Source organism: Cervus elaphus, chromosome 32, assembly GCF_910594005.1.
Source record: "Cervus elaphus chromosome 32, mCerEla1.1, whole genome shotgun sequence".
Classification (NCBI taxonomy): domain Eukaryota; kingdom Metazoa; phylum Chordata; class Mammalia; order Artiodactyla; family Cervidae; genus Cervus; species Cervus elaphus.
The window spans coordinates 27,767,067-27,788,917 of NC_057846.1; the positions used below are offsets into that span (position 1 = coordinate 27,767,067).

Consider the following 21,851-nt stretch of genomic DNA (forward strand, 5'->3'; position numbering starts at 1 on the left):
TATCTATTGATAAGTAGTACTCACCCTCCGCCACTGTTAAACTGTCAGGAACTTGAACCTAGTTCAACTGTTAGTCCTAAGTACATCCCAAACCCAAAACTTCAGATACTAAAACCTGCCTTCATAGTAGGTAAAAAAAAAAAAAAAAAAGTATTCTCTCTCTTAAATTAGCAAAGAACAGTTACATAATTTTTTCCAGAACAATTTGGTTTTGGGGTATTTTCAACACAAATGTATACTGCTGTGATCTTTTTATTTCTTTTCTTGATTTGACTTTTCTTTTTCTTGTCTTCAAACTCTCTGTTTTGGAGGACTAACATGATTGTATTGCATAAACACAGTACCTTTTCTCTATAAATCCACTAGGGCAGTCTCACACAGATATATCTTGGCCCTGTAGATTCTGTCTGATAATGAAGAACACCAAAAGTAAAGAACTGGTTCTAGTGAGGATAACTTTACAGCCAAGGTCTATTTTTCGGTGCTGATCTTTACCTCATTTATTGGAAAACATTCACTGATTATACCACAGTCACAGCACTGAGGATAAGATGGTAAGTGAGACTACCCCCTCTGTTCAAAAAGCTTAAGAGTTTATGGGACCATTTTAGTTAGAAGTTGAAACTGATAAGAAAAAAAAAAAAAAAGGACATTGAAACAGTAAAACAACTTCAATTAACCTAAAAGAAGCAGCTCAGATTCAGAAAATTAAGATGAAAATAGGAATAGCACTACAAATATACTTTAATATCTCCTGTCCTAACACCATCTCTCCTTTGAGATCTCATGTCTCTAGCTGTCATTCCATTTTGCTTGTCCTTTCCCAGGAAAACTTATTTTAACAATCATCCAAATGCACGGCCTCTACCCCCTAATTTCTTGTTACTTTCTTGGTCAACACCAGGTGGTTTTGCACCCCCAACATTCCAATGCTATCAGTCCCATCAAGGTCACCAATATTCTCTCAACTAAATCTCAGTACTCTGTTACTCTAACAGAATTAATTGCTCTCTTTTTGAAATGCTCTGTTGAACTGACAGTGAATTCTTTGGTGAAACCGGCCAGTGAAAACCCCTTGAAGCAGAATCCTCTGTCCTTTTGGCTATTTTCCAAGAAGCATTAGTTCACTTTGAATGTAATAGAGATCAGAATTGGGGCAGTAGGAGAAATAGATCAAATCATTCCCATGAATACTGGTGACACCGCTGCTAGACCATTTTAATGACAGCTTAAAGAAAAATACATTACTCACACTGATATTTCAGTCGAATTTCAACTGCATTCTTTTCTTCCTAAGACATGTTTTTAAATTTATTTTCTTTACAACAAACTTACTTACATTTTAAGTCTTATCAAACTGCATTTTCCTTTGTGATCCTCACATGTCATTGTGATTTTACTGACAACTGAAGTCCCCGCCTTCCTGGCTGATAACCTCATCTCACGCCACTCCCCACCTCATGCTCTGCACTTAGGCCACACTCTGGCCACACGGTTTCTTAGCACAATCTGTAATTGTTTTTAGTTGTTCCTTTTCCATGTCCGGCACAGAGGTTTGACTTCTGGCTGTCCCTGGGGTTGATGTCTTATCTCAGCCAAATTATTTACCCTCACCTCAGCCTTACCTTAATATTTACTCATTGGGCTCCTTTGAGAAATCAATTAGGTAACATAAGAACAAGCACCTAGAACAGAACCTGGGACTTATGAGGAGCTCACTAGATGTTAGCTGATTATGGAGCATAAATACAATAAATCGCTAAACAGTGAAACGTTGAGAGGAGAAACTCCCCAAAGCTGAGTGTTAACAGTTTTATAAACAACCTGAAGAGAGAAGCTCATGATGCATTTTTAGCTTGCAGTAGCGCTACCATCTTCTGGAGAATGCAATGCCAAGTAGATGGGAATAAATTGCTGGAAAAATGAGTGAATAAGCAAAAAAAAAGTGCAAGTGAATTACAATGTTGGCAAATTAACATAATGAGAAAACACTAAATCAGTGAATTTAAAAACTACATATTCTTTCTCTATTCCTTCCAGAGCTCTTCTCTCAACTTTGCCCATACCCCCACCCAACCAAGGCCTGTTTCATGCTCTGACAGGGCTTGGCAGGCATCAGCATCTCACTGCGAGGGCTGGAGGAATTGTGTGATTTGGGGAGAAGTCAGCGGTAAAGAATCTGCCTGCAGCGCAGGAGACACGGGCGATGCGGTTTGATTACTGGGTCAGAAAGATCCTCTGGAGAAGGAAATGGCAACCCACTCCAGTATTCTTGCCTGGGAAATCCCGTGGAGAGAGGAGTCTGGCGGGCTACAGTCCATGAGGCCATGAAGAGTCGGACACGACTGAGTGACTAACACACGCACACTATACATAAAATAGATAACTTATAAGAAACCTACTGTATAGCACAGGGAACTCTACTCAATAGTCTGTAATGGCCTGTAAGGCAGAAAAATCTTAAAAAGGACTGATAAATGTATATGTATAGCTGATCCACTTTGCTATACACCTGAAACTAACACAACATTGTAAATCAACTATACTCTAATGAAAGTTGTAAAAAAAAAACCAAACATGTTATGATCCAAAAGGTTATTCAAGTCATGTGTTATCTGGGTGGTCAGGCTTCCGTATCAGCCATCAGTAGCCTCTGTAATGCTTAATGTACCTGAAACAACATCACAAAATTATCAATGAACAATACTACAAAAATTCACTATTCAGTGTCAAGTGAGCCTTTTTGAGTTTGCAGCATCCACACTCCCCTCTCTTCTACCAGGCAGACAGGAGGCTGCCCTCTTTCTCTTTTCCTACCTTCTAGGCTATGACAGCAGATGTTCCTCCCACCCCAAGTCTCCAGTGAAGGCTCCTGTATTAGTTTGGTAAAGTACCGCAGACTGGGTGACTTCTACATCAAACAGCTATTTCCTTACAGCCCTGGAAGCATCAAGTTGGAGATCAAGCTGTCAGTAGGACTGATTCCTTCTGGGGCCTCTCTCTTTAGGCTGTAGATGACCATCTTCTCCCCGTATCTTCATAGAGTTTTCTTCCTGTCCATCTTTAGATTCAAATTTCCTTTTCTTATAAGGACACCAGTCATACTGAATTAGGGTCCACCCTAATGACCTCATTGTAACATAATTACCTCTTTAAAGGCCTTATCTCTGCATTCTGATGTCCTGCAAGTTAAGACTTCAACCTAAGAATTTGGGGGAGGACACACTTCAGCCCATAACGCTCTCTGAAATAAGACTGCGGCCTGAGGACTTCCCTGGTGGTTCAGTGACTGAGACGCCACCTTGCAATGCAAGGGACATTGGTTCGATCCCTGGTGTGGGAAGATTCCACACTGCCGTGGAGCAGCTAAGCCCATGGGCCACAACTACTGAGGAGTCCACATGCCCTGGAGCTTGCACTCTGCAACTGGAGACGCCACCACAGCAAGGAGCCCAGCGCTGCAACGAAGAGGAGCCACCACCTGCCCCAACCAGAGAAAAGCCAGTGCACCAATGAAGACCCGGCACAGCCTAAATAAATAAAGACCGCAGCTTGAGCGGGGTAAAGACCAAGTGGGGATGATAGGGCATCAGGTAAGGGGTGATGGTCAAATGACAAGGGGTGAGAATAAACTAAAGGAATGCAGTGTTTGGTTAAATGGTTGCTATGACCCAGGAATGGCACTAAATTTTTATCTCATTGAAACCTTACAACAATCTGTAAGGAAGGTATTAATATCATAATCTTGAAACCTGGGAAGACCATCACACAGAAGTACAGTAACTTTCCTAATGTCATTCAGTCATAACCTATGATGCTAGGATCCAGATGGGGCTTCCCTGGTGGTTCAGATGGTAAAGAATCTGCCTGCAGTGCAGGAGACCTGGGTTCGACCCCTGGGTTGGGAAGATGCCCTGCAGCAGGAAATGGCAACCCAATCCAGTATCCTCGCCTGGAGAATCCCAGGGACAGAAGAGGCTGGTGGGCTACAGTCTGTAGGGTCGCAAAGAATCAGACATGACTGGGCGACTGACATACACAGGATCTCAACAGCAAGTCTGCCTGGCTCCAAAACCCTCTCAAGGATTCCACCTGGCCCCCCAGGATCTGTGACATCTGGCGAATGCCCTCCAGGCTTCTTCGTCCAGGGCAGCTGTTCTTTCTCCAGTTGCTCCCACACGCTGGCACCAGGGCTGCTGTTTGCTACTTCTGATGAGGGATGCTCTAGAGATCAGGGTTTAAGATGTCCCCTTTTTGTCACACTCCTTCCATCGGCCAACTTAAACATAACCTGAAAACAGGTCATTTTACAAACTTTGGGCACAAAAAAATGCAAGCCTTTGGTTATATTTCAGTGCTTAAGAGCTTAGCTTTCCTGAGCTCTCAATTCAAGAGCTGGGGAAGGAAGCGAGCTCCAGGTTTCCAGACCACCGTGAGAGGGCGATGCAGGGAAGACTGGCGGATGGCGGGGGGCTTCCTGTCCCCCCTTCTCAGCCATAGACGGAACGGTCGGTCTTGAGGTCGGCCCTGCCCAGATGCACCCCCTGATAGGAACACCCTACACTTGTAGAAACTGATGATGAAGAAGGATGCAACCATACAGTCATCCTGGAATGGGAATTTATAATTCTCACTGTTAATCTTTTCTAAGTTAGAAGTTCTTCTATTTCTCTCCACATTTTTTTTTAGCAATTTGACCAAGTCGTTCCTCTCAATACCTGAGAAGTTCTATGGAAACATTTGGCATAAACTTTCCCTTGGGGCCTTCCCTTGTGGCTCAGCCGGTAAGGAATCCACTTGCAATTCGGAAGACCTGGGTTCGATCCCTGGGTTGGAAAGATCCCCTGGAGAAGGGAATGGCTACCCACTGCAGTATTCTGGCCTAGAGAATTCCATGGACTGTATAGTCCCAGGGGTCACAAAGAGTCAGACATGACTGAGCAACTTTCACTTCACTTCTAACTCTCCCAGAGGAAGGCTGGGGACACAATGAGTGTCTGTGCCTAACCACGGAGGACGTGCAGATCTTCTGATGTACCAGTTCTGGCCCGGAAAGAACTCACTACCACTTTTGCCTTCGCAGAGAGAAAGACAATCCCTGGCTCACTAAGCAGGGCTGTTAATGAAATCTGATCTTGGGGCTGGTCCCTGGCTTAGTGTCCTTACCTCGGAATCCTCTAATCCCTCTGTCTCAGTTAAAACAGAGGAGACTTCCGGTGCCAGCAAGCTCTGCAGATCTCAGTGCAGATGAGTTTATTTATTCTGTTAGAATGGTATGGGTCCCTCCTCTTCCGTTCAAGTTCCTACAATGCCTGGGTCTTTTCAACTCCAGTATGCTTCCTTTCCAGTTCCAGATGCCTTTCTTTGGGTTGGCCACGGAGGCATGACCGACCCCCCTGAACCAGTGGACACTGCCCCTTCAGACAAGGTCTATGATGTGCCGTGCTCAGTCGAGGCCGACTCTTTGCTGACCCAGGGACTGCCGCCCACCAGGCTTCTCTGTCCATGGTTCTCCAGGCAAGAGTTCTGGAGTGGGTTGCCATTTCCTCCTCCAGGGGAGCTTCCTGATCCAGGGATTGAACCCAAGTCTCCTGCTTTGCAGGCAGATTCTTTACCGTCTGATCCGTGAGGGAAGTCCCAGACAAGTAATGGTTGTCCACTACTGGGGGGAAGGTCAAGCAGGGATTTTAGACCCTGTAAACATCCCTGTCATTAGTCAGAACCCACATTTTAGAATCAGAACGGCCTTAATGATTATTTTGCTCAATGTAACCACTCATCTTTCTTACATATGTGTGTATTTATTTATTGGTAATAAGCAAAAATCCCACTTGTATTTTGGATATTATAGCATTTAAAAATACACATATAAGAGCAGATGGAAACAATTTTTGTAGTTTATTTTTTAATGTCATTAGATCAATCTCTTATTACCTGGAATACTCAGAGGACCAAACAATCACTTTCTGATTAAGTAGAAAAATCAACATTTCTTGTTTGCTTCTCTATGGAAACGGATAACCTTCTAAAACTGTCTCCCAGGGTTCACAGCTATATGTTGAGTACCAAATCATCAAGGTACTTAGAATAGAGCACATATAACATATTGAAAAATAAACCAATATTTCTAGATTCATTGTAAGTTATCTGACACTTCTGTAGTACTCCAGAAAAAGTGTGCAAAGCTATAATTCCAACCTTGGTTTTTATGATGATCATCAGAACAGAAATAACAGTGGCACATGTAAAGGGATGAATTAAAAGATTTAAAACAACATTAGCAGCAGCAATAATTACTATAGTAGAGCACTGCAGAATGGTTCCCTTCAGTTGAGGTCGCCAAGAAGCAGTATTTTTACTTATAACTTCACTGTCATCTATTCATGAAGTAAACTTCTCACACACACAATCTTTCTTTGATCTCAGCTTGAGTTACAGTATATATTTTTCCTCTTACTTGAAGCAAATCACAGCCCTGTCCTACACTGCATTTATCAACAGCACCAGCTCAATCTGCCTGACAGTAATTGCAGAGATAGAACATATATCCAGTTGCAGCAAAAGCAAATTTAATATAATCACAAACTGGCAGGTCACAGATGAAAGGCATGTACAACTACTGCTATAAGGCACAGTGTAAGAGCACCATAGTAGGCAAACGCCACCTAATTACAGACTAGATGAGTTCATTAATGTAAACAGGAAGTGCCACACAATTGTGCACAGAGCTGAGTAAGACAGTCATCAATATTTGGACTGAGTCTCTTCCTCCGGTCAATGTGTGAGCCGCATCTCACATTTCCTACTTGTATCTCTCCACCGATGATATGTATTGATCTTTGTTTTCTGTTCCTAAAGCCATTGTCAGTTATCCCAGATCTGGAGACAAAACAAACAGCCTGCTATTCATTCATGAATCGTGTTCCCTTTCTGTGCCGTGTACAAGGATCTAGCTCGTAATTAACAGGGTAGGTTACTGACGGATCCATAGACACGTGTATGTTTACTGACGCATCCACAGACACATGTATGTTTCCCCCAAGGCTCCCCCACCAGTTCATGTTTACCCAGAGTATGTACCCTTTAAACCTGCTAACATGTTGCTCTTTGAAAGGCTAAAATTTCTACCAGTTAGCATTAGTGTTCTGGTTACCCAAACACTGCTGTTGAATTTTAGACTATGTACAGTCAGCCAGCAGGTGCTCAACACGCACCTGATGGCCAGCATTTTCATGAGGGACACAGCCCCCAGCACTAAAGTCTGATGCATGGGCAAGATGGCATTAGTCACAGTCCCCCAACCACCAACTTTCCTGCAGCACTGTGAAAGGGCAAGGCAGTTAAAACTTGCTCTGGTGACATTCATATGGACCTCACAGACACTTCCAAGGACCCTTAAATTTAGATATGTTTATAGGCAGCTCTGGAATCACATTTCCAACAAAAATCACCTGCTCCAGGAAAACGGTTGGCAGGCTTCAAAAAATTAGGCACACAATTACCATATAATCCAACAATTTAGGGAAGCCTGGTGTGCTACAGTCCATGGGGGCACAGAGAGTTGGATACAACTTAGCAACTGAACAACAAGAAGGCATATACCCAAAGAACTGAAATCACAGACTTGAACGTGTATGTGCAGACGGATGTTCACAGCAGCATCATACACAACAGCCCAAGGTGGAGACAACCAAAATGTTCACCAGCAAATGAAGAGATTAAAAAAATGTGGTATATAATAAAATGGAATAGATCATTAAGAAATTCTGACACATGCTACAACATGGATAAACCTTAAAGACATATGCTTCAGTGAAATAAACAGACAAAAAAAGACAAATACATGATTCCATATATACGAGGTCCCTAGAACAGTCAGTCATAGAAACAGAAAGCAGAATGGGAAGGCTGGCGAACAGGGAGTTACTGCTTGATGGGCAGAGGGTCATTTGGGATGGAACAGGGCTGGAGGTGGCTGACGATGGTGCTTGCATGGCAATGTGAATGTACTTAATGCCACTGAACTGCACACTTAGAACAGTAAAATTTTATGTTATGTATACAAATTTCAAAAATCATCTGCTCCAGAGACTATTCTCAAACCACAAATTAAGGTAATATTCACCTGTAGTTAAAGTCTTCTTTCTCATCTCTGGTTATTTCCACAACGAAGAGTTTTCGTTGTTTAATTTTTTTTCAGAAATGTGAACTCAGAAATGGTAAATAGAGAAAAACAAAGCTTTATTGAGATACAGATGTCTAGCTAGGCATTTCCACTGAAGTGGTTCATTCATGTGTCCTTGCAGATTCTCAGTGTTTGAGATTCAGAAGAATGTCTAGGCAAAATGACAAATTCCATGCCTCCTTGGCCTTTTACAGTCAATAGGAAATAGATGAAACTATGAATGTAAATCCAAGGACTTCAAGGGTCTTGGATAGTTTTGGATATACACTTCATACATACATCTGTCTCAGACTGATGGCCTTAAATTAAATTATGTACAGCATACTCTATTTAAGAAGACTGAGGTGAGGAAGGGGAAGTTGCAATATTTTAGGAAGTCTTTTTTGTTTAATCTAAAATGGGTAAAACTTTTGGCATTATCAGGGGTGATTTTAGTTTTCTGAAAACTTTAAAAATCGAATATAGCATCTCTGGACAATGTTGGCTGACTTTCAGTGCTTCCTGAAAATGCATGTCACTAATTTTTTTAGCAATTATTTTATAAGTATATTGGGGCAAATATTTTGCATAGTCAAAATTATAATTTTTCAAATGGGTTATACAATTAACTTTGTCATCTAAATCCTTATTATAGATGATTACCTTTCAATATTCAGAAAGAAAAAAAAAGGCATTTGATTGTTACATTTGCGTATTAGTTCACTAGGGCTGCCATGAAAAAGTACCACAGCCTGGGTGCCTGAAACAACAGAAATTTATCTGCTCACAATTCTGGAGGCCAGAAATCCAAGATCAAGATTTAGCAAGTTTGGTTCCTACTGTGGCCTCTTTCCTTGGTCTGTGGACAGCCATCTTTTCCCTGTGTCTTCACATGGTCACTCTGTACATGTGTGTCCACATTTCCTCCAATCACACAGTATTAGGACTCATTCTAACAACCTAATTTTAACTTAATTACCCCCTTAAAGGCTCAGTCTCCAAATACAGTCATGTTCTGAGGTACTGGGGGTTGGGATTTCACCATATGAGTAGGGTGCGGGGCTGACAGTACAACTTGGCCCATAATAAATTGAAAGTGTAAAAACCCTACAAACGTGTTTATGAACATCTGAGTGATCAAATAATAAAAAGCTGAAGCAGATAATTCTCTCATAAAGGATTCATGTTCTCCGAAGCTTGAAATGTCTACTGTGATCACAAAAGGGTAAATTAACAAGCTCAGTGAGCACCCATTCATTTAAGAGAAGTTATGTCTTGAATGTTCCTCTGTGTCAGGCACCAGGCTACAATGGTACCCAGACACAGTTACTGCTCTCATGAAATTTTCTACAGGTTATCTTCAGAATATAAGAAAGTTAAGCTTGCCTAACAGAATAAAGTCTTTGTAATTTGAATAGAACAAACTCAGATATCCCATCAACTCACACACCAGTATATGTTTTTCACTTTGGTAGAACTTTTGAGATTAAATTCAGGGGGTCTTCAGAGCATAGTCAGTAATGAAACAAGAGTTTAACCTCTCACTGTTAAGTTCTCAGTCCCTATTTTACTTGACATTTGAGCGTATTTGTCAACTGTGCTTGCTCCCTCCTCCTTGACACCCTCTCTTCCCTAGGCTTCAGGACCCCACAACCTCAGCTTTCCTCTACTTCACTACAATCCCCTCTCAGTCCTCCTCGCTGGTTCCTCCCAAACTCTCAATGTTGGTCATCTTTGGTTCTTGTCTCTGCTTAATTTACATTCACTCCCTTGGTGGAACAAATGTGTCCAAGGTTAAGACTTGAAATTGATTTATATGCTGAGGACTCCTCAATTTATTCCTCTGGTCCAGACTCTGCCAAATGCCAAACTCATCCGTGCAACTGCTTACTCACCGTATCTGTTCCCACGTTTCCATACCATGGCTGATCCACGGTCACCCCATCCCCAACCATCTCTGTTCCACTGTCTCTGATTTCTTCTATCCTCCAACTAGAATGTAAACTCTAAGAGCCATGAACAAATATTTTTGAATGAATGAATGAAGAGGTAGTCAATAAATATGGGCAGTTTGAAATGCATTCAACTCTTGGATTAAAATTGCTTGCTAAAATGCAAGTTTACGGGGGCCTACAAGGATCCCTTCCAACCAACATAATGCTCTCAGTTCTGCATATTTTAGTTTATAGTGTGTTCTAGTGCTGGAATAAGCTGCGTTTCATTAAAAACAGGCTCTAATTAAAACCTTGATTAAGTCCAGCTGGTCTCTGCCCTTCATCCTTTCACATTAATGAACCACCCTGGAGGTGCCCTGGATAATCACCAGTCATAGTTAAGCACCATAAATCCCTTACTGCCTTTCTTCTTAGAACATGTCACATGGAATTGTCCACTGTGTAAAAAACCTGATCACAAACTAGCCCCTGCAATTCAGAGCTGATTTAGAACTTTCCAGTTTGAGGCTCATAAAACTGAAATCTTTTTCTTGGTCCGTAAATGGTACCAGGTGTCTCTCATTTAGGGCTCAGCATCAGCTGTTTCAGAGCAGGCTGTCTTTCGTATTTCCAGTGCGAATTATACAGACATCACAGAGACTGTACTCCAAATTGCACCATCTCTCGCATCCCTACAGACTTGGTGAAAAGCCCCACTTCAGATTCAGCCACCTCCTACCTCTTCTGAGCTGATCTTTGGGCCCCCCAAAACCATCAGTGACACAATCTAGACTGGGTTTTAAATCACCTCATTCCAAACATACTCAAATACTGTGAAGATCCATTTTTTACATAATGCGATCAACAGAGATAGAAATTTATCTATATGTAAGAAAATAGATACACATTACAAAGCATTCTGGTCTGCCAAATTTCATTGAGTTATAATCAAATAAATCTATAAAATTCTTGGAAATACATGAAATGCTTTTTACAAGGATTATACCTATTATAAGATAATCATGAAGATAAACTACCCCTTGAAACTAGTGTACACTTTGGACATTTGGTTTTAAAGGATGTAGAGAAAAAGATTTTTTCTTTTATTCTTGCTTGGTGTTTAATGTATTGATACACTGATCTGAACTATTCTGTTTCTCCAGGGTAGCAATGCTACTGAATAAACCCAGAGAGGTCAAAATATTTTAAGTATAGCAGGAAAGCTTAATTGACATTCCACATGAGGAGAAATTTCAGGACACCATGGAGAAAAACTGGCAAAGAAATAAAGCTCAGTCATCTATAAAAGCACTTCTCTTTCATTTGCATTTAAAAATGTAATCAACAACATATCTAAAATGAACTGCTGTCAAATGCATTTCAGAGTGCAGAGAAGCACTGAGATGATAAATGCAGCAGATATTTTTGCTCCAGTGTCTCCCAAATAAATATGATTTTTAACATTTCTGGCACTAATATTTATAATTCAATTCACAAGTCATAGTCAGATGAAAAGTCAAATTAGGAAAAATGTTACACCAAGGTTTCAAATGTGATTTCATTTTGAAAGGAAAAATATCAAGCCATCATAGCTGGTGACTTTATTGCTAACATATGCTTCTTCGGAAATCAGGTCATCCACCTCCTCCCTGTTGCCCTGAAAATTCCACCCTTTTCCATTCTCAGCATTTGACTGAGATAACCATTAAGATATAACAAAATCACCCTTTAAAAGAATAAGAGAAAAGATATTACAACAATTTTTAATGGACCATTAGAGAAATTAATTCAATTATATTTTTATTATTAATTCTCTGTAATATATCTACATGGTAATATAAAATCATAGGTTTCCACATAGTATTAAGACTATCTTTCTAAATGATCTTTGGAAAACTGTTTTCCCAATGGAGAACATTAAGAATCTATGGCAAATCTATCACTTTGCAAGTAAGATGAGACAGTGTTTCTCCAGTCATCACAAACAGTGTTGGAGTCTCAGAGGACCCACAAACTCATCACTTCCTAAGAGGGCTGAGAGCTGCGATACAATAGTCAAAATGCATGAACTCAGCAGTATAAATCACAACACGTAAGCCATGATTCCATAATTTTCCATCAAGATGAAAAAGAAAAACACATCAGACAAACAAAAAACCACTGAGAATTTTCTCACTGAGAACTCCTCATCCGTGCTAATCTCTGGAATATTTGTCTGTTTGTTTTTTATCTCCCTGGCAATTCTCCCCACCATGAAGGCCAAAGAGATTCAGCACCTTGCTCTTGCTAAGTAAACCCTGTTGCCTGGGATGTGGGCTCAACAGCAGCCCAGGCGGCTGACGCTCCCAGAAGCATCTTTACTGAGTCACAGGAGCAGGGCGGCTCCAGGGCGCAGGCATGGCCAGCCAGAAGGGCAGCAGCTCCTTCCAAAGGCATGATGTCCACTCCAGCTCACCCACCTTCTCCTGGTTTCTGCTTTATTTTCTAAGCTGGGTTCTTCCCGTCTTCCCGTGGACTCAATGAGTTGCACTTGGGAAGCTCTCTGCCTGCTCACATTCACTCAGCAAGTGACAGGTCCTGAGCTGGGAGCAGAGTGAAAGACGCCCGGGCATCAGGGAAGAAATGAAGCAGTGGAAACAGCCCCACAGGGCACAGCTAAGGCAAAAATCACTGCTCGTAACCTTGCTCTGAGATACTTCCATGTGCAAGGTGGTTAGTGTGAGTAGACAGTCCCATTACTAGTGACAAGCTCTCGCTTCCCTGGTGGTCCAGTGGGTAAGAATCCACCTGCCAATGCAGGGGTCACCGGTTCAATCCCTGGTCCCGGAACACCCCACATGCGGTTAGCAACTAAGCCCTTGGGCTGCAACTCCTGAAGCCCCTGAGCCCTAGAGCCTGGGAGACGGAACCAGAGAAGCCACTGCAGTGAGAAGCCCATGTCACACAACTAGAGAGGCGCCCCCGATCGCCACAACGAGGGAAAGCCCGTGCACAGCGACGAAGACCCAGCACAGCCAAAAAGAAAGAAATCAAATCTTTAAAAAAAAAAAACTAGTGACAGGCTCTCCATCAGCTCTTTTTACCTACTGTATTGATCACTCTCATTTAACCTCGGTCCAGCAGCCCAGGAGAGGGATGTTTTGTCTTCCATTTCTGCTTTCTTGCCTCTGAGCTGTGGGAGCGGCATTTTGAAAGTTAACCACCCTTCTCCTTATGCCCAAGTTGGACAGAAGGCTTCAGTTTTGCCTTGTGTATCCGGAAGCAATTTTCCCCCTTTGCTATTAGGAAAAGATCTCTATTCAGTTCTCCTCTAAACTATCTCTGCGGGGAAAAAGTGCCTGGCACGTAACAAGGGTTCAATAGACGCTTTTGAATGAATCCTGCTCCACTGCGTCTCTGAAGATGGCCTCTTTCTACCCTTGTGGAAACACACCTTCTCTAGAGACAATTATCTTAACTTAGGAAACCACCCCTCCAGCTTCTGGCTTAATTACTGGAAACACTCGAGCAAGTATTTAATTTGATGGCATGCACAACATTCTCAGTAAGCATTTGAAAGTAAACTTTTTTCCCAACAAACTTTACATTGTTTTGACTTCTAAACCCTCTTCTCTCATCTATTTACATGATACAATTTCACGTTTTCATAAAATTTACCAACATGAATTCATTCAACTTTTATTGAGTAACCTCTGCATTATAAGTGCTATAGTAACTGCTTTACTTTTGTTGTCTCAAATAGGATTTAATAGCAAATAGTAATGCTGCATTGCCTAATATACAAATTAAAAGTAGTTTTCTGATGCACTAAATGGAATCAAGAAAGCATTAAGCAGAGTCTTTTCTTCTCCTTCCCACTGACCATTTATATTAAAGTCAAACGGTACATAGGTTAAGAATCTGCAGTATATTTCATACATTTGAGTTTTAGATTTGAAGAAATGTTGAGTTCTTATCCCTCTATTTAGATAATTTAAAACCTTTAAAATATTTGATAATATCAAGAAAAGTTACAGTACTAATACATTTCACATCATTACTGTCAACAGGAAATAATTTTTAATTAGGCATTAAATATTTTGTACATGTAAGTCTTCTATGGATGTCACTTTCCATGTCACTTAAAACTATTTTAATAATTATAGATAGTAACATTTGTATTCTCAAGATCATTTGTCTGTAGTTTTGTTCTTAAAAAGCTCTAAGGTCCTGCATAATTTTTAAAAATGACAGTTTACCAGTAACAAAAATGCAGTTCTTCCTCTGTGGGGCTCAAATTCATTTCTTTTTTTTTTTTTTCTTTTTATTTTTTTTTTCAAATTCATTTCTTGATGGAAAACAACTTAGTTTCCACCCTTGAATGTGTCATGGCCTGAAGTTAATGGTAGCTCACCACAGAATCCATGGTTTTATATGTCTAATCCTTAAAGATATCCTTAAAAGAAGGAAAACGTAATTTTCTATCTCCCAAAATGACCCCTAAATATTTAGACTAATTCTTTTAATTCTTGAACATTTTCAATAATCACTGTGTAATATGAGGTTGCAATCATTTCTGTTTATTAACAAAGACTGCACAATCATGATGTTCTAATAGTCTAACTTCTAACATACTCCAGGGTCAGTAATATATTGCCCAAGGGCCCAGTCTGACCTGCTATTTTTATAAATAAAGCTTTATTGGAACACAGTCATACCCATTTGCTAAATTAGCTAAAGCTGCTTCTATGCTACAACTGCAGTGTTGTAACTATCTAGCCCAAAATATAAACCCTCTTAGAATTCTGAAATCACTGTGTAAAGCTTACTTCTAATGAGTTGCTAACTCATTAAACAACAGCCATAAGGTTTAACAAATTTGCTAAGGGACTTCATTGGGCTAGAGAGATTTGGCAAGAAGTTTGCAAGGAAAGGGAGACATTTTAACATTTGCAGCACAGCAGCTGAAGTCACATTGGTTAATTTGGAAAAAGGACACAGAACTGGTAGCAAGTCTGAGACATTTAAAGTCTTCATCTACAAATGGTAGGAGTTGGCCTAAACGATCTTTAAGTTTTTCAACCTTCCTGATTCCTTGAAATGAGTTCAGTAAGCCCACAAGCAAACTCAGAACCCTATGAGCACATAACTCAATAACAAATACTTCATGGCACCCATAGAAGGTCAAGGCAGGGAAGGAATACATTTTAGAAAAGTAGAAACCAAATGATTACAGAAGGTATGTGGAGCTTTACTGTGTGATTCTTGAAACTCTCCTGTAACTTCGAGAAAGTCAAAGTGAAAGTCGCTCAGTCATGTCTGACTCTTGGCAACCCCATGGACTATACAGTCCATGGAATTTTCCAGGCCAGAATACTGGAGTGGGTAGCCTTTCCCTTCTCCAGGGGATCTTCTCAACCCAGGGATCAAACCCAGGTCTCCCACATTGCAGGCGGATTCTTTACCAGCTGAGCCATCAGGGAAGCCCAAGAATAGTGGAGTGGGTAGCCTATTCCTGCTCCAGCAGATCTTCCCGACCCAGGAATCGAACCAGAGTCTCCTGCATTGCAGGCAGACTCTTTACCAACGGAGCTATCAGGGAAGCCCGATAACTTTGAAATTATTATCAAATTAAAAAGTATAAAAATAGTTAAAGCAATTTTACATGTTCTCACTTAAAAGGGAACACTTCAGTTACCATAGTCAACAATGTTAACATGACTGTCATAATGGATCTGGAAAACATATCAACCATGTTCAGTATGTTCCCTGAAGCAAGCATGCCTGCAGACTACCCTCATCCCCTCTATCCTGCATGCTAAATATCCACCTTATAAATTTAACCCTGAAATTTATTAGTATCTTACTATATGGAAAATGAGCTAACTAGTAACTAAAAGGACCAAAGAACAAATAAGACATGAAAGCTGAGTGGGGAGAGTAGTGGGAGGCAGAAGGAAGGCACAGAAGAAACCAGTTTATCAATTAACTAGATAAACACATTCTGAATGATCATAAATATTAGCAGCCCTGTTTTCTCTCTTCTTCGGTAGAACAGGAAGGAAACTTCCCCCAAGTATTTGACTCTCATACAATGTATGTACGTCCCTTATACTTTTTATGTACACATATTCCAAAAAGAGATGTGAGTTGATTTTTCTAAAATCCAAACACTAAGCAAACATTATGCTAATTGAAAAGTGCCTAGAGAGCCACACACATCCAGGTTGTTAAATATAGAAACCCACTGTAATGAGAACCATTATCTCTGGTTTCCAAGGATACCAGGGTAAGCACTATTCCTAAATTGCAGTTAATTCAGCAAAGGGCACAAAGTCATTTATATTCAGGGTCATCCCAGCTGCCAGCAGATGCAGAAAGAAGGCTAAACCACCCTCTTTTTCTATTCTGTTCATCACCAGCTCCAGGTGCCAACCCCCACCCTCTGGTCCCAACCCTAGCCAATGACTTCTGGGTGAAATTTGGAAAATCGGCTTGTAAACAGCTACTTCCGAGAGAAAAAGAATCTCCAAAGGGCAGGGCAGTCAGAGATGTGAACAATGCTGGGGGTGGGGGTGGGTAGGGAAGGCTGGCATTCCTCTTTGTTTGTGAAAAGGAGTGAAGCCTGGTTTTGTGGCTCCACCACGCCAGGGGCCCTCTGTCCTGGAGCCTATGCGGGATAGGACTTAGCAAGGAAACCACCACCATCATCTTCAGGGAATTGCACAGCTAATTTCAGCCCCCCGCCCCCAACCAAGACTATCCAAGCTTTTAGAGTTTGTCATTCTTAAACTGCCACAGTTTCTAGAATTAAGTTCATTTTCAATTTGCATCTGGGCTTCCCAGATGGCACCAGTGATGAACAACCTGCCTGCCAATGCAGGAGATGCAAGAGACACAGGTTTGATCCCTGGGTCAGGAAGATCCCCTGGAGAAGGAAATGGCAACCCACTCCAGTATTCTTGCCTGGAGATTCCCATGGACAGAGGAGCTTGGCGGGTTACAGTCCATGGGGCAAAAAGAGTTGGACACAACTGAGCATACATGCTCTCTAGACTTTAGGATCTAGATTTTTCACAGGATTACTTACAACCTGTTTCTATGGCTTTAGTATAAAAACTACTTTCTGACAACTTCAGAGGCATTCGGGACTTCCCCAGTGGTCCAGTAGTTAAGACTCTGCCCTCCCAAAGCAGGGGGCGTGGGTTCAATCCCTGGTCAGGGAACTAAGATCCCACATGACCCCAGCACAATCAAAAAATAAAAATAAATAAGAATAACAAAGTAATTTAAAAAAAATAAAAATAGAGGCATTCCTCCCTTAGTCAAATTTACACTTACTAAAATACTGGTGTGGGATTTCAAGGATACTTTAGATTTATCTTAAACTTATAGAAAGTATATACAAACTTTAAGAAGTATATATATAAATCTTACAGAAAAAAAAAGTATATATATGTGTGAATACTGGTGTGGGATTTCAAGGATACTTTAGATTTATTTTAAACTTGTAGAAAGTATATACAAATTTTAAAGAATATATATAAAAAAACTTACAGGAAAAAAAAGTATATATATGTGTGTGTGTGTGTGTATATATATATATATATATATATATATATATATATATACAGGCTTCCCAGGTGGTGCAGTGGTAAAGAATCCACCTGCCAATGCAAGAGACACAAGAGACTCAGGTTCAATCCCTGGGTGGGGAAGATCCCCTGAAGTAGGAAATGGCAATCCACTCCAATATTCTTGCCTGGGAAATCCCATGGAGACAGGAGCCTCGTGGGTTGCAGTCCATGAGGTTGCAGAGTCAGACATGACTGAGCATATACATATATATACACATATATAAAAATAATATCCAGATAAAACAGCAATCTTCCATTTACTTCCTCCCCCATCACTTGTCCATTCAACACAGGAAGACCTCCATGCAGAACTCAGCTGGGGCAGAAGTAACCGGAAGGGTCAAAAAGCTCTCTCTGCCTTCATGTGTTTCCTCCTGATGGACATGAGGCTGCATCAGGCTAAGCTTCTTAGCTTAATGTGATAACAGAGGTGAATTAGTTTGCCTGTTTTGATAATGGAGGCCTTTTGAGACTCCCCCCTTTTGTATCAGTTCCATTAACTGGAGATGCTCACTGCATCCAAGAGAGAGAAGGAATGAAATACAACAAAGGTTTCTAATAGTTATGTAACATTACAGTTATCCCTCAACAAGGCAGGTCATTTTAAAACTAACAGTTAATACAAAAAGTACAACATGGTTCTGAAAACTTTCTTGCTACACATTCTAGATAACTTGAATACTATGTATTTAGTTGAGCTGTCCTGATTTCAGTACACAATCCTTAAAAAACAAAAAAAGCTCACTTTTTTTTGGGTACTGAAATATTGTTTCTTAATCCAATAAACAAAGTAATAATACCAAATCTTAAAACTATACAAAATGGGAAATCAGTCTCAATTCTCTTAAAAGTTAGTCATTATTTTGGTGTGTTATTCTGACACCTGCTATTTCTCACAAGCGGCCACATTTTGAGGTAAGACGGCTTCGGAAAAGATTCTGTGTGAATCTGGCAGCTTGCAAAACGCTTAAGTTGAGCAGGCCACTCTCCAACCTTTCTCCTGGTCTCACCAGAAGCTAGCGCTCTGGGGGATGAAAAGACAAAACACAAATCGCTGGCAGAAACGTCATCGTCTGGTTCATCCTTTTCTGACAACACATGGGCTTTCAGGAAACCTCTAACGTGAGCCTGCTTACATTACGGAACAGGACTGTATTCCCTAGCTGTGCATAATCAACTTTTTGTTTTCTCATTTTCAGCACTGACAGCACCCTAATCCACCAATTCGGGAGCCTAAAACTTGGACTTGAGCCACTTGGCACTCTGGATGAAAAAGCAAAACAAAACAGCGGAAGGGTCGCCTCTTCTTTTCCTTCTATTATCCTGACACCTAATTTCTGGTCTTGCGTATCGCACAGATCTCTGAAAACACTTTCCAGTAGCTCACCTCGGCCCCAGCTCCACCCACCTCCCTCCACCTCTCCGTAGCTAGAAAGTGTCCAACTGGCAATGTTCAAATCGTAAAGGCAGCGAAAACGGCCCTGCGTGCTGTCACAAATGTCTAAAAAGTGGATTAGGGACCAATAGGGAGGGACAGCTCGGGCACCCGAGGCCCCCGTTCCCCGCGCGGGGCTGGCGCAGCTCGGCTCCCGGCCCAGCCCGGAGCCCTCCGGGGCCCAGCGCAGCCTCCCGGACCTCCCGGCTCGGCGGGGCGCCGGGGGTCCCCCGCTCTCCCGGGCACCGGCCGGACGAGGGAGGGGGTGTGGCTGGGCTGCGAGCGCGCCGGGGTGGAGGTGACACCGTCCCCGGAGAGTTGTTTGGGGAAGGCGACCGTACGGGGAGTGGAAGGAGACTGCCCCGAGGCTGTTCTCGGCCGCGGCGCCGGGAGAGCCGCAGCCAGCTGGTGGCGCCCGGAGCGTTCGGGGGGTCCGGGGCGGGTGGGGAGAGCCGGGGCGCGGCGCCGGGCGCTCGGGGTCCCCGCGTCCCGGGACTGTCAGGCGGGAGGCGGCGGGGGCCAGGGGCGCGCGGGGCGGCGGCGGGCCGGGCCGGGCGCGCACTCACCGATGCACAGCTGGATGGCGTAGGCGTAGTAGGACCAGCCGAGCAGGAGGCTGATGAACACCACCGGGATCCAGTAGAGCACCCGCCGGCACCGCCGCCTCACGCTGCCCGGGCCCGAGGGCGCCATCTTCCAGCCGCATCCACCTGCCCAGCTCCGCCGCCGCCGCCGCCGCCCGCGGGCCTGGCTCCGGGGCGGGCTGGCCGCGCCCGGCGGCCCCGGCGGGACGGACCCCGGGGCGGCGGCCGGGTGCGCCGCGGCCACTGCCGCCGCCGTGGCGCTAAGTCCCCATCCCGCAGCCCCGAGCCGGCGCCGCGGACTCCCCGCTCCTCAGCGCGGCGGCGGCGGTGGCTGCGAGAGGAGGGCGCGGAGGAGGCGGCCGGGGAGGAGCGGGCAGCGAGCGGCGGGAGGAGGAGGAGGAGGAGGAGGAGGCGGCGGCGGTGGGAGCCTCCGCCCCGCCTCCGCGCGGCCCGCCCGCCCCCCGGCGTCCCCCTCCAGGCCGCCGGCCCGGCGCGGCCCGCGGCGCCCTCCGGCGTGCGCTCGGGGCACTGCCTCCGGTGCCTGCCGCGCCCCAGGCCCTCGCGCCCTCGCCGCGGGGCACCTCACCGGCATCCGAGGCCGGAGAGAAGGTTCCCACCTTGGCCCTTCCACCCCCGCCCCCCGCCCCGGGTCCCTGGACCCCGACGAACCGGCCCCGCGCGGGGCGAGGACACTGGGCGGCGGCGCGGGGCGCGGAGACGCGCCGGGGAGGGGCCGCCCCGGGAGCCGCCGGCGCGGACCCGATCCCCTGGCCCCGGGAGCCGCCGGCACGGAGCCGGCGAGACACCTCCCCTGGGGGCGCGCCACCGCGAAGTCCTCAGGCGCCCAGGCCAAGGTCCCCGCCGCCCGCTTCTCAGAAAGGGTCGCTTCAACTGCGGGTAAACGGGGGGCAGCGAGGGCCGGGCTGGCGCGTTACGGCCCCGGCGCTTCCGTTCCGCGAGGCTTTTGGGGGGGATGTGGGGCTGCACCGTGCGTGAGGAGGAAGCACCTTGGGTTGGGCATCCAGGGACCGCTGGAGTCAGAAACACCAATTATCTGCTCTGAGAATTTGAACTCTTTCAAGTCACTTTGTGATTGTTAGAGTAACCATTCCCACCGCCCCCTCCCGAAAGTCCGGGGCTTCCCTCCGGGTACTCTTTCCCCAGCCGGTTCTTCACTACAGTTTCTTTTGTGATGGCAATTCTAAACATAGCATATAGCTGGTTGTAAAGCCATTGCTAAAAATCCTGAAAGAATCCTGAATGTAGTGAGACCGACGCCCTGGCTTTAAGGTTGATGAAACGGAAAAGATACGAATGCTTCTGAAATTGTTTTCTTTTTCCCTTCATCTGATTATGAACGAACCTGGCTCCAAGTGGAAACCACCCCCCGCCCCCCAGTTAATATAGTGTCTCTGAATTATGTGCATAATCACTATATATAATGTGTGCGATTTTAACAATTAATGAATATATGTGTATACACCACACAGCAACCATATTGGATGATATTGCTTCGTATTCATCTGTAGAATGAATGAACAATAAAAAGAAGTACCTATTTACATAAAGAAATTTAAGGTCTTATATCTGCGATTATCTTTCTGTGACTGGATTAAACAGCAAGCTAATCTCCCCTCCTGAAATAGCTATTATGTTAAACACACACACCAACTCTCTTTGCACTTCTATTTTAAAATGCATAGAAAATGCCTTCAAGTTTCTGTCAGACTTTGAATTATTGAAGTGAGATGACGTCTATCCCAGTGAATCATTTTATGTTGGTAGAAGGCCTTATACCGTTATACGGTAATGAATATAAAAACATAACTTTTTTGGAATCCTCAACCTGACAACCTATGGATATCAAACTTACGTTCCCAGTCAGAAGACTCTAAAAACAAGAAAGTTCCTACTAGGGCTGAGGTACCTCCATAAAGATGAGAACGTCAGCCTTGAAGGTCACTGATGAATTCTGAGGAATGAGAAGTAAGGGATCAATTATCCCATGCTAGAAACAGTGGAAGAAAGTGCCAAGTGTGCTGCTTTAGGTATTAGATGCTATAGTGTCATCTGCAGCTTCTCTTCAAGCAGTCTTACAGGGTTTTGTGGTCAGAAATG

General features: G+C 43.6%; 1 protein-coding gene across 1 annotated transcript in view; it reads right to left on the bottom strand.

Annotated features, from left to right (window-relative positions):
• Positions 1–20,069, bottom strand: part of ZDHHC2 (zinc finger DHHC-type palmitoyltransferase 2) — a 66,009-nt gene extending 45,940 nt beyond the window's left edge. Inside the window, exon 1 of the mRNA XM_043893747.1 lies at positions 19,716–20,069. Within this exon, the coding sequence (XP_043749682.1) occupies positions 19,716–19,842 (127 nt within the window). The 5' untranslated portion in view covers positions 19,843–20,069. The remainder of the gene's footprint in view (positions 1–19,715) is intronic.
• Positions 20,070–21,851: the final 1,782 nt, after the last annotated feature.